The sequence below is a fragment of the Meleagris gallopavo genome, chromosome Z (genome assembly GCF_000146605.3).
Source record: "Meleagris gallopavo isolate NT-WF06-2002-E0010 breed Aviagen turkey brand Nicholas breeding stock chromosome Z, Turkey_5.1, whole genome shotgun sequence".
In the NCBI taxonomy this organism is placed as follows: domain Eukaryota; kingdom Metazoa; phylum Chordata; class Aves; order Galliformes; family Phasianidae; genus Meleagris; species Meleagris gallopavo.
This window is the reverse complement of record NC_015041.2, coordinates 51,678,604-51,692,481: the sequence shown is the minus strand read 5'-3', so window position 1 is coordinate 51,692,481 and position 13,878 is coordinate 51,678,604. Positions and strand designations below refer to the sequence as shown.

The window sequence follows — 13,878 nt, the reverse complement described above, 5'->3', positions numbered from 1 at the left end:
GTTTCCACCCAGCTTGGGGCCGAGTTCCGGGTGTGATGATGGCTGTGCTCGGTGTTACCCGCCGTCGCACAGCGCTGCCTTCGGTCCTTCGCCCAGGACGAGGCGGAACCGCCGTCCCACAGAGCAGAGCTCGGCGGCGCTGCCCACTGCTCACGGCGACGAGCTGCAGGCGCCATCAGGCTCCCCTCAGCTCCTCTCTTCTGCGCTCCTTAGTCGCGCAGCTGCGCGTTGCCTGCCATTCGTGGAACAGTTCTTCCTAACTATTTGTAACATGATATCCACCTTCAGAGCCCTTCTTAGTGGTGATTTCAAAGAGGAAGCAATTGCTCCATTTTTTATTTTTATTTTTATTTTTAACCCTAGCTCCCCTGCCTGTATTTTGCTTATTATTATAATTGTGAGAACATTAGCTCTCATAATATTCTAATGATTATTTTTTTCTCCAAATGTTCAGCTTCTACTAAAGTTACTACTAACCAACAAAGTGCCCGATTTTTAAATGCTAAAGTCCATTTTATTTCTACTTGCTTGCTGAAGGTGCCAACAGATCTGAAGCAGGCTTCTGTACGTTGCCGTATTTATTTATTGATAGAATCATTAAGGTTGGAAAAGTCCCCCAAGATCATCTAGTCCAACCATCAACCCACTGGCCACTAAATCATATCAGTTAATACCACATCTACACATTTCATGAAAACTTTCACCACCTTCCCAGGCAGCCTGTTTCATTCCCTCACCACTCAATCTGAGGATACATTTCTCCTAATATCCACCCTGAACCTCCCATGGTGCAACTTCAGACCTTTCGCTCTCATGCTATCAATAGTTATCTGGCAGAAAAGGTTGACCCCCTTGTGAAGCCCCATCTGGAGTACTGTGTCCAAGTCTGGAGCCCAGTACAAGAAAGACAGCTGTTGGAGAGGGTCCAGAGGAGGGTCATAAAGATAATCAGGGGACTGGAGCACCTCCCCTACGAAGACAGGCTGAGAGAGCTGGGCTTGTTCAGCCTGGAGAAAAGAATGCTGCGCATTGACCTCATTGCAGCCTTTCAGTATCTAAAGGGAGCCTAAAAACAGGAGGGGAGTCAACACTTTGAAAGGGTAGATAATGGCAGAACAAGGGGAAATGGTTTTAAGTTGAGGGAGGGAAGATTTTGGTTGGGTGTCAGGGGGAAGTTCTTTACAGAGAGAGTGGTGAGGTGCTGGAACAGGCTGCCCAGAGAGGCTGTGGATACTCCGTCTATGGAGGTGTTCAAGGCCAGATTGGATGGAGCCCTGGGCAGCCTGGCCTAGTATTAAATGGGGAGGTTGATGGCCCTGCATGTGGCAGGGGGTTGGAGATTCATGATCCTTGAGGTCCCTTCCAACCTGGGCCATTTTGGGATTCCGCAATTCTGCTATAGCCTCCTTTAGGTAGTTGTGGTTATACAGCTGTCTTTTGCATTGCTTCTTTCCTCCCCCCAACCCCTTGACAATTTATTTTACAATCAGCTACATTTTAGTAACACAGCTTCAAGTTAATAAATTATAAATTACTGCAGGCAATAACTTGAGACAGTGATGCTTATATGCTGTTATTCTATTTGACTGCAGGATGGACGTTTGACATTTTATCCTGGAAATCAGACTGTGGATTTGCCTTTCATAAATTTTATGAAAAGACATGGCTCTGTCTTTCTCAATGCCTATACCAACTCTCCAATTTGTTGTCCTTCTCGTGCAGGTAGAATCAGGAGAAACATCAGATAAATGCAAATAATTAATACTTGCCTATGTCAATTTAAATGTACAGTAATTTCAAAGCCTTGAGATTAGGAAAGCTTTGCTGTCTTCTCAGTCAGACCAATTAATCTTTTTTTGGTAGTACCTGAAATTTATACAGGTACTACCAAATTTATGTTTTGATGCTTGATCCATTTTTTTTTTTTCTGTTTCTTGTGTATTTTACATTTATTCCTAAGGACATTAAATACATGATGTATCCTTTAGCATCTTTAGTTACGTACTTAAGTATTCTTTTCTTGCTGCAATCAGTGTCCCATATGCAACTTCCCATTTGCAGAATTTAGAAGTTGGGAAGTCAGAAGGAAGCTATATTCTTAAATCAAATGTAACATCTCAAAGTGTTTCTAGCCTTCTCAGTTGTTGCAAAGGCACTTCAGAAATGATGTAAATGAAATGTCATCTACAAACACTGTTACAGCTGTAAATTGGAAGAAGCATCCTGTCCGGACTGCAGCAGGCACAGGCTGCCAAGTTTACTGCTGTATTTCATTTCTTAAGAACCTAGCTATTCCTTCTGTTTCTCAAGGTCAAGTTGTAACTGAATTAAGATTACATAAGCATGTTCTCAATCCTGTTTTCTTATTTTTGACCGCTGATTGCTGAGAACTATATTCTTCTGTTAATTTATTTTTTTAAGAAATGTGAAGACAGCAGCTAGTGCTTACAGTGAGTAAGGGGCTGCATCATGAATCCAACAAATCATCAGCTTTGTTTGGCACTTCAAATTGTCCTTCAGCATTATCAGGGACATTGGTTGGTCATCACAACTGCAGTTCTGAACCAGAGGGCATCTCTTGTTTAACCAGTAGCTTGGAGACCTGCAAAGAACTGAGGATGCATCTGCAGTGGAGGAGTCAGGGACTGTACTGGGAGGAAAGGAACAAATTGGGTTTGATCTGAGGTATTGCTGTGGGCAGGGGTGGGGAGAGTGAGGGTATTGCTTAGATATGGTGTTATTGGGTTTTAGTGTTAGTTAATTTTCCATTGCATAGAAGAGCTTTATTTTTCTTTAGGGTTGACCTTTGGCCCTAAATTGGCATGGGGGAGAGCAAATGATTCTTGACAGGCCACGAAGAAATGGGACAACTAGCTAATAAAAATTTTTCTTATAGTTCCTTTGCAATCTTACCTTGGTCTTATTTCTTTTTGTCCCCTTTTTCAGAATCTGGCTCTGTTTCTACAGCTGATAGTGAAGTGGATTATATAAAGAGGATAAAACCGAGGGCATGTAGTATTTATAAATATAACATACTCTAATTGTCTTCACAAATGTACCTAATGTTAACACTAAAATCTAACTGAAATGACGAGAGATAATGCTTTGGAGTACACTCCATGTTTCATCAGATTCTGCACTATTGTGACATTTTATTTTTACAATACATAAGAATATTTATGATGTACAAAAAAGCTTTAGTGAATTCATAGTATATTGCAAGAAGGGACCTCGCTCTGTCATTCTGGGGATTATTTTAATAGATGTTCATACTGATGAGGAAAATAAGATTCAGAAGAGTAACATTTTATATTCCCGTTCAACTGGGTCACAGCTGGACATTTTTTTAACCACTGAAATAATAAGATCCATTCTCAAGTATACTCAACTTAGTTTTAGCTATGAAATATCCTTACTTTTCACAAACCATATCTCATTTTATTTTCCAGCAATGTGGAGTGGTCTTTTCACACACTTAACTGAATCATGGAATAACTTCAAAGGTCTAGATCCAGATTATGTAACATGGATGGATCTCATGCAGAAGCATGGCTACTACACACAGAAGTATGGGAAATTGGATTATACTTCTGGACATCATTCAGTGAGGTAATCAGATGGATGTTCCTTCTGTAACATAGACAGTTGTGAGTAATATGGCAGGCCTCTCTGAGAACAATTTGTTGGAAAAGGAGGTATGATTCCTCTTCATTCTCATTGAAAGTATCGGAAATCAGAATTTATCTCTGAATAATAATCACCTGTTAAGCCCTTGCACTTTCATTTTACATTCAGGGATTGAATTTTGCATTGCTCCCTTTTTCACTTCTCTATCAGGTTTTCTGAAGGTTCTTACTTCTGGCTTATCTTTTTCTCCTCTTATGCCTGAGGATCAGTCTTGCACATGTAAAAAATCTTCTGTGTTGTTCCAGAGAATTGGTCTGAGGGATTGGGGTTGATGTTTTTTGTTTGTTTGCCTGCTTTTTCTGTTTTTGTTTTTATCTTGATCTTATCCTCATTCTGATTAGATACCAATATGGCCTATATAATACGTTTTTCTCTATATGTCAGCGTTATGGTATTGTATGCAATTTGATATAGACACTACTCTTATCCCCACATCTGATTTTACTCTTTGATTGTTTATCAAATATGAGTCTCTAAGCAGTTTGGTTAGGGCTTTCAGCTTGAAAGTGTATGTGAATCTAAACAAAGGCTTAATTAAAAAATATAGTTACAGATAATTCTAAGGATGCAGTGGTAAAATTTCAGTGAGGATAAAAATGGTTAGGTGTTCCTTAAATATCAGCAATGAAATAATGAAAGTGCAAGATTACATCATTCATGTTTTCCCTTGGAATTTCAGTGGTGATATTAAAATTTCCTTGAACAAAATTAAGATGGGTAGAATTTTGAGTTGAATGTTTCCTTATAACCCTGTTTTTGGCAGTTGTTGTCATTCAGTCTTGAAAAGAAGCCAAGACATCTGTAGCTCAGATTTCTCAGTGTTTAATGGAGGAAAGAAAAAAAATCTGTTCCAAGTGTTGTCTTTTCCTCCCCCCCTTCTTTTTTTCTCTCTACATTTTTCTCTTATTTTTCCTCTTATTCCATTTTCATGATGGCATTTCTTATTTATATCAAAAGCAAAAGTACAAAATAAATTGCTGTTAGAGATTTTTCTTGTAAGTGATAATGTTCCTAAAGCAGAATGTGGCTTTTGAACGTGCCTGCTCCAGCTAGGTCACTTCTCAGAGAACTTTTTTAAATAAGAAAAGTCCAAGGCCATGCATACCAGATGAATTGTATGAATCAATGACAGAAAGTCAATCAGGGTCAGCAAGATGGAGAAGCTATTTCTAATTTTTTTTTTTTTCTCTTGAAATGGGAAGAAGAACCATTCTGAAATTAATTTTTAATAAAAAAGAAAAAAGATTGAGAAGCAGAAGAGAGTGACTAAAGCTGTGAATATAAAATAAGTATAAAATATCTATAGTTAAAAACAATTTTCCTTTATCTAGAAATTAAAAGGTTATGGCAGGTACAAATGTAGGAGAAGTCAAGGAGAAACTTTTCGCGTGGAGGGAAAGTGAAAAAAAACCACTTTCCTCTGAGTGCATATATCTTGTGTCTGTATTCTCAGTAACCGTGTGGAAGCCTGGACTAGAGATGTTGAATTCCTGCTCCGGCAAGAGGGAAGACCCAAGGTAAATCTTACTGGTGACAGGAGGCATGTGAGAGTGATGGAAACTGATTGGCAGGTTACTGACAAAGCAGTGACTTGGATAAGGAAAGAAGCCGTTAACCTCACCCAACCATTTGCTCTTTATCTGGGGCTAAATTTGCCACATCCATATCCGTCACCTTATGCAGGAGAAAATTTTGGATCCTCTACATTTTTAACGTCTCCATATTGGCTTGAAAAGGTATGTGCAAGTGAAAGTTAATTCTAAATTTGTGTGTAACTTTATTGTGAAGTGTGTTTTATTCCTTGTAATTTTTAAGGTCAGATCCAGTTCTGATATTTCCGTACACAGTAAGTAGTGCTTGGATAAGATGTTGGACTTTTGATGAAGTAAAATAATTTTGTTTTCCTGTAATGAAAAGTTTTGTTATCACTGAATCAGTAAATTTGTACTTCAATAGCTAGAAACACATTTAAATTATATAGCCCATTTGTCAGTAATATTGTCGGAGATTTTCTGAAAAAGAAGTCTCTTTTCTGTTAACTGTCCATGTGTGCAGAACTAGCAGAACATACAGATCTAGCATTGTATGTAATGTACCAGCTCCTTCTTTTGGCTTCAGTGCTTCTTTATAAATAAATGGCTCAATATCTATAGCAATAAATAAAATGGCCTTCATTTGTAGCTGATTTTTATGGCTCTTTTATAACTAATTGACTCAATACCTGTGAAGGTATGGAGGAAATAGCAGCACTATTTAACAGATAAGCTACTGATGTCTCAAAGACTACAGACTGAGAACTGACAAATTATGCTAAACAGTTTTAAATTAAACCTTTCTTTTTTTCCTTTAAATTGTTTAATTCAGTTTGTAATGTTACTTTCCCCTTTATTTTTAGGTAAAATATGAAGCTATTAAAATTCCCACGTGGTCTTCGCTTTCAGAGATGCATCCAGTAGACTATTATTCATCTTACACTAAAAATTGTACAGGAGAGTTTACAAACCGAGAAGTGAGAAGGATTAGAGCATTTTATTATGCTATGTGTGCAGAGACAGATGCTATGCTTGGTAGGTAAAGCTTCATAACATAGTGGGTTTTCTTGTTCTGATTTATTTTTAATTTCTTTTAAAAAAAATGCTAATAGAGCCAGTCTTTTGGAATAATAAAATAAAACCATACAATTCAGATCTAGGTATTGCATAGATATTGCTTAATCAATCTATTCAGTAAATAACTGGATAGATTTTAAGGTTACTGCCAGGTGAATTCATTTTGAAATGTGATAACAAGGCCCATGAATGAAACAATAGAAGCTGCGTAAGGACAGTAGAGTTTTGTTGGATGCATGTGCGAGAGCAAGTAAATATTCTTTGGTGAAGTGATGACTGAAAAAATAGAAATACAGAAGTAAACAACTTTGAGAATGTAAGTGCTTTGCCTAGAGATTGATTTTAAGTGTCTGGATTCAATGACAACTACTGATAATGAATTAAGCAATAAAGGTACCTTTGAAAGTTTCCTTAGTAACATATTGAAAATGAAGAAGATGAAAGAATGAATTAAGCAGACAGAGTTCATCCTACTTTATGGTAAGATCTACATGAGCAACAATTACAATGCAACATCATAATAATTTAGGGCATTTTATTTCTTAATTTGAATAGTGATGATGAAAGAACAAGAATTTTCTTGCCCTCTAATATGAAATTTATGAAAAAGCAATCAATTTTATTTATGTATTTATTTATTTTGTAATTTTACAATGATTGAGTAACTTAAAACACATGGAATACCTGTTTCACGTGTAATGAAAGGAAGGAGATCAATAGGAACTTCAGGCAACAAAGGTGTTGCCCAGCTCAGTAAGTAACTGAGCTATACTGTAACTTTGTAATTTAAGTTTTTGACTAGCCTGTATAAACAAGAATCACCTTAATGTTTGAATGTTAACAATGTGCAAATGCTTTGCTTAATTACTGATTTCATTGGTCTTGTCCATGTCTCCCTTGCACGGATGTCTGTGCAAGAGGTTCTTGTGGGGATATGGGCACGTGTTGGAGAGACACCTATGATAAGGTGCATATTGTAACGAGTCCTTCACCCTAAATGTCATGTCAGGGCTTCTGCTGCCCTATTTTAGTTCTGCAAAGCCAACTATTAGTTGTAATAGCAAAAATGCATCTCATCTTACAGTGCATCTTTGCTCTTTGATATTCTTGTGATTGTTCTGTGCCCTCCAGGTTGCCAGACTCCTGCAACTTGCATAAGGTTGTGTATTGTTCTGGGCTGGTTGCTTTGAATTCTGCCTCCTGCGGCAGAGATAGGATTTCCCAAGTCTTTGAATAGGATTATTTAGGATTTGCATGCCACTGTGTAGGTTAGGAAGTTTAAAGAGTATTTGACCTATCTTTTTGAAGCCTTTTTCTTGTTGCAGGTGAGGTTATTTCAGCTCTGAGAGATACTGATCTTCTTAAAGAAACGGTCATTATGTTCACTTCAGATCATGGGGAACTTGCTATGGAACACCGTCAGTTCTATAAAATGAGCATGTATGAAGGAAGTTCCCATGTTCCTCTTCTAGTTATGGGCCCAGGCATAAAACAACAGCAGCAAATATCAGCTGTTGTCTCTCTGGTGGATATATATCCTACTATGCTTGGTGAGTTAAGTCATTTAAAATAATTCTTTTTTTTTTTTTAAGTAATTAATTATTGTTGTATATTTGCATTATACTCAGAATTATGTCTCCAGTTTGTGAACTGATGTAGTAACAGAACAGGAGGTGATGAATTATGGAGGGAGCATATGCATGGACTCAATGTAAAATGCAAGAAGTGTGTATAAAAATTAAATAAATTAATTTTGCTGTTACTGGTTCTCACAATTCTCACAAAAATGATTTTAAAGGGATTATCTGTTTAAAAAAGGTATTGGGAGATGCAAAGTAATCAGACACAATTTAGATACGAATAATCCTTGCTAGCCTTCAAACTGAACAGTTAGTTCACTATAGAAATTAGAATGTAAATGCATCCAGCAAGGGAATTATACCCAAAAGAATAGCAGTTTCATTATATTGTCAAAGAAGTTCCCTTTACAAAGTGTCAACTGGGAGAAAGTTAGCATAGACTTTCATACAGAAAATGTACAATTAATGTGAGCAAGTATGGTAAGGTATGATAATGCATAACCGTGCTTATCTTCTTGAATATGGAAATATTCTTTATGGGGCAGAGAAACTGTTGAAAAGGATTCTCATTAAGTTACTTTTAGGAGCGAATTTTTGAACTGTTACCTACTTTATCACAGGTATCAGACAAGATGTGAATCTTTTTGGACTAACTGAATGTTAGTCATCGTTTCAGGCATTATCTAGGATGTTTTACGCTACTAATTGGATATTTTTTTTTTTCCGAAGTACTCAGCAAAGCTCTTTATTTAAAAAGCATCAGATGCAAGCTGCAATTGCCTGAGAGAACGTGGCGCAAAATATACCATTATACTTTGTAGAGCAAACGAAGGCAATGACAGAGCCTTTATTTGAGAAATAGTTGCTATAGGAAAAGATATCCAAGAGGAATTAACTCACCCCTCCCGGTAACAGTTTGGAGAAAAGGACGAGCTGGGGAATGTGACCTCCCCAGTTCGTACCGTCGCGCTGTAGCAGAGAAGGGCGGGGGGAAAGGGAACCTGCGCAGACTCAGATGGCACGGGAAGTGTCGCGGAGACAGAAAGGGTGGCTCTGAATTCACCCCGTGCCCGCTTCACGCGCTCATGTACTCTCTTAGCGCATCCATTGGTTCAGGCTGTGACCTTGGAATTCCACTACATTCTTATTATACTTATTATACTGTACTTATAGCAGTAAAAGCGAGAGAAAATCCTTTTCTACATTATCTTACGTAGATTTTTTATAAACAGAACAAAATATATTTATCTGCTTGTCTCAGTACTTTGGAAACACTTATCTAGATGAAAATAGCATATATCCTGAGTAGTTTTCTTTTTTCTCTACCAAATTCTGGATCTGAATTTATATAAAGAAGTCTATGCCAGATACCCTCAGACAGAAGTTGCAGTGCCTACTTGAAGAGTTAACTTCTTTTTTTGTGCTTTTTCCACAGATAATGTAATTAGTCAGGTGGTTTGTCATCCTTTTTTCCTGCTCTTTGTCTCTGTTATTTTCCTGTAGTTTCCTGTGTTTATTAGTTCTTTTCTTCTGTTCTGGCAGTTTCATCTTCCTGTAATATCCTGTAATCAAGATGAATATCAAAGTATGAAGTATCATCTCTACCTTCTCTTTCTCTTCAAGCTGCATGCTGCTGCAGACTACTGAGAAATCAGATTTCAAGTCTTTTTCTTCGTAATTTTCATCCCTATGTTTTGCATTATCTCGAGGCTGTAGTCGCCCTGAAGATTTACTTGGAGATTGGGTGCGCCCTATATCATGTGTGGTACATAGGGCATAGGTACATAGGGGCACACAGGGGTACATCAGTGTCTTTTCTCACAAGATGTAGCCTAAGCTTTCCAGCAGACAGCGCTAGCTTTGTTGGTTTAAATAGAAGTACTTTTGGATGTCCTGTTAAGCTGGAGGTATTGAAAATGTCAGCCAGAATATTTCTTGCACTTGGAAAATGCAGTACAGCTGTTAATACTGTTACTAGTTTAAGATGAGGGACGAGAAAAATTTATGCCTCTCTTTTTTTTTTTTTCAGATTAAGCATTCATTTGTTCAGATTTTAGCCCCCACACTGGAAGTACTAGGTTTGTAATGTTACTGACTTCCTACTGCTTGGTCAGACACAGTCCTTTTTATTCTCCCAAGAAAGAACTATAGACTACTGACAGTTGTCTGTGCTGTAGGAACAAAAGAAAGAACATAGGTGATGATGGAAGAAAATCTCACTTGTGGGCAATGCATATTGCTGAGTATCACTGTAAGAATATAAAGCACAACTCAGTATGGAATGGAATCCTCTGTGGAATGAAATATATTGAATTTTGAATGCTGTGTTCAGTAGGGTAATTAAAAATAACTTTATAGCCATTCTCCCTTTTTAGGAAATTCTGAGGTAACGTGGATGAGATTCTCAGCTGTACTTTCCAGAATGTCTCTTAGAGATGTTTATGACTTGTTAATGCTGCCTAGATCTTTGGAAGTTAGAGATACTTCTGATGTAATTTTATACCAAGGGGCCTATCCAAGCTAGAGGATCTTCCAGTAGGCTACAGAGCATCTGTAGTAGGCTATAGTGTCATCTTGTGTATTTTCAGTATGTGCTCTGTATCAAAACCACCTCTGATACCATCCTTATCTCCAGCCCTATGAAGTGCTCCTGTTCCTGAGTTTCCCCACCAGTTACATATATGTGATAACTGTAATGACCACTTTTTGCACAGTATTTTTCTAGTCATAAATGAAGAATTCTGGTTAGGAGCGAAGCACTAGTAAGTGTTAAACCAGACAGGTATGGTGAGGAGTGTGGATCTTGTAGGGTTCATTCATGCTGCGTCAATCTGAAGTGGTCAGAGAATGTGGGAAGGGCTTAAAAAATAAAAAAGCAGAACCTGTCACTGGAAGCTGTAGATAGCAGTTTTAACAAATGTTTTAAAGATTGACCTAGATGGTGAGCAAATGAAGTCAGAAAGTTTCTTAAAGATATGATGTTACTTGCGTATGTTTGGGTTTCTGTGTTCTAGCAATATCTAGTTTATTGCAATATATTTTCAGAGAATTGTAGCATTATATAAATCTTGTTCATTATGGTATCACTAGTGGAACTTTGAATATGTGTATCTTTGCTTAGATCTAGCACGAATTCCTGCTCTGCAGAACCTCAGTGGATATTCTCTTTTACCCCTGCTGCTTGAAAGGGCGGAGGATGAAGTGTCACGCAGAGAGCCTCGGCCCTCGTGGGTACTGAGTGAGTTCCATGGCTGCAATGTGAATGCTTCCACATACATGCTTCGAATTGATCAATGGAAGTATATCACGTACTTGGATGGCGTTTCGGTGCCTCCACAACTGTTTGGTATGTTATAATTCTTGTATCCTAGCTGATCAATTCATTTATTTAATTGCAAGTTGACCCTTAACTGCCTTTATTGTTTGTTCCAGACCTTTCTGCTGATCCAGATGAGCTAACAAATGTTGCCATAAAATTCCCAGAAACTGTACAATCCTTGGACAAAATACTTCGCTCAATAGTGAACTATCCAAGGGTTTCTTCGTCTGTTCAGAACTATAACAAAAGGCAGTTTATCAGCTGGAAACAAAGTTTGGGCCAGAATTATTCAAACGTTATTGCCAACCTTAGATGGCATCAAGACTGGTTAAAGGAACCAAAAAAATATGAGAATGCAATTGATAGGTGGCTCAGCCAAAGGGAACAAATAAGCTAAATATATTAATAAAAGAAAAACATCACAGATCTAATATGACTGAGGAGAAGGAAACATTCTGCATTTGTAATTTTCTGTTGTATTTCAATTGTTAGAATTATTATCTTATCTAAGCTATTTAAAGCAAAGATAGTCCTGAAGAATTACTGCATTGTGCTAGAAAGCCCAAAGTGGTTGATGTAACTGGCCAGTGTAACAAATCTAGATTTTGTATGATAAAATTCTGTAGCATGTAAGAATGCATAGGAAGAATGTTATGTAAGTTTTAATTACATCTATGGTACATGTGGCTGATTGCCAAAATGCAGAGTATTAAGTATTAGAACTTTACAGGAATTTGCATTTTTAATGACATGTTAAAGCAAGAATTGTGTTTTATGGTGGGATACCTGTTACACTGGAGTATGCCAGAGCCAACTTTCCACCAAGGTAGACTGTCCATAACAAACACATCCATTTTGGAGATGATGCTGGGGTTAGAATTTCATCAGAAAGATAGCATTTAGTGGTCTTAACATTAATGCACTTTATTCAGTATTTCATCATTCCATTTTCATTCATTGAGTCTTCACATTTGAAGATAGGCCTTCTTATCTCTGGCTTTTGGATCTTGACTTACCATGCATCATTCTTCAAAATAATTGCATGCTAGTACTTAGGTGCTCGTAGTCGTATGAGTCACTCTGGTGACTCAAAGGCTATGCAAACTGTGTTTGCAATGAAGAGAAATTGGTCTTTGTTCACTGTTAGAAATTAGGGGGGAAAAAAAACAACAACCCAACAGTGACAAAAATAAATCCCTCAGACGAAACTTGTGAGTAGAGCTGTTTTCTGAAAAGTAATAATGAGATTTTGCACAGCATTAAGTTTAAAACTGATTGAGTGGATCTCCATTGTGCAGTTAAATTCTGCAGGTAGATGTTCTAACGTGCAAAGCTTGAACATAAAATATCCTCAGAGGAGATGCAGTTGAAACTTGCAAAAGAAAAAAAACAGAACTATTTCTCATTTGCCCAGGGATGTGACTGAATAAATAAACGAATAAACACCAAAGCAGTTTTGGAAGAAGTTTAGATTTAACTAAGTTGACTTTTTCTAAGTGAAAAATGCTTGTAGCAGCATGTACACTTGCTTATTTTTGGACACTGTTGCTGTGCTACAGTAGAAATTCAGCATGACATTATAACTCATGCCTGAATGCTGCCTGGAATTTTAATGAAGTACTCAGCAGTAATGGTAAGCTGGAAAAATATAAACATGAAAAATACGTGTGTTTTCTGATAGCTAAGCACCCTACCTGCATTTTGTAAATAAGTTACCACGCTAAATTAGCTACATATATTCATGAATATATTACCTTTTTCATTGTTATTGTTCATAGAACATTAAGGATAATCTTATACTACTTATTGGTTGGGCATGCCATTGTAATTTTTGCTGAGTTCGGGTCATGATGAACTCATTTCAACAAAAAATGCAGCAATGTAATATGAGTTGGCTATATAAATAGAGGGAGGGAGGAAGTCCGTATGAAGGCATATTCAACAGGGAAAGTAATAAATTGATATCTTTACAGAGTTCTGGGCAGGTCGGAACTCACTGTAGAGAATCCAGCAAAATAAAATTTTGGTGAACTGGTTTTGTGTGGTGTGTGGTTTTTAAATGTTTAAATATATCACTATGGAAAACGGTATTCTTTCAATTCTGTGAACATGGTGATGTGTTGGTTCTAGGTAATGTGCTTTGGATGTGACTGCTTGAGCAGGAATTGGACCAGATGAACCCAGAGGTGCTTCTGACCTCGGTCTGGAATTCTGTGACATGCTTCTACTTATTTTTGTGCCTGCCTTCTTAAAATGCTTATAACTTGAAAACATTAATTTATTTATTAAAAGCAAAACTTGAATTTCCACAAGGTTTTAGCCAGAAAGAAGGAAAAACAAAACAATACCCTTAAGACTTCGTTGCCTCAATTTACATTAAACAATTTACTTATGTTGGTAACTGAACTAATTTAAGTACAAACCTGAAACATTTAGCAAAGTTGTCGTATTCAGTTAAGCCATCTTAGTTATGCTAGTATATCTGCATTGTTAACTCAAGTTTGCAACATAGCAGCATGGCTCTTAATCTAGGAAAAAAATCTTTGTCAATCCCTCTAAACAGTATAAGTGACAGAAGAGGATAAATCCATGGGAGATAACAGAGATGATATGATTTGTGTAACATTGGTAATAGATAATATAAATAATAACATATAGCATCAGTAATAAAATGTAATGCAGG

General features: G+C 37.1%; 1 protein-coding gene across 2 annotated transcripts; it reads left to right on the top strand.

The window, feature by feature from the left end:
• Positions 1-1,400: 1,400 nt before the first annotated feature.
• ARSK (arylsulfatase family member K) lies at positions 1,401-13,231 on the top strand. Of its 2 annotated transcripts, none has more exons than XM_010726043.3 (7): positions 1,401-1,722; positions 3,450-3,609; positions 5,141-5,423; positions 6,083-6,254; positions 7,622-7,846; positions 10,998-11,222; positions 11,309-13,231. In XM_010726043.3, exons 1-7 carry the CDS (start codon positions 1,653-1,655, stop codon positions 11,590-11,592), a joined length of 1,419 nt encoding a protein of 472 aa, XP_010724345.2. In that variant the 5' UTR covers positions 1,401-1,652; the 3' UTR covers positions 11,593-13,231. The 2 variants fall into 2 exon arrangements, with proteins under 2 accessions (XP_010724345.2, XP_019466158.1); XM_019610613.2 differs by lacking the exon at positions 1,401-1,722 and adding an exon at positions 1,761-2,685.
• The last annotated feature ends 647 nt before the right edge of the window (positions 13,232-13,878 follow it).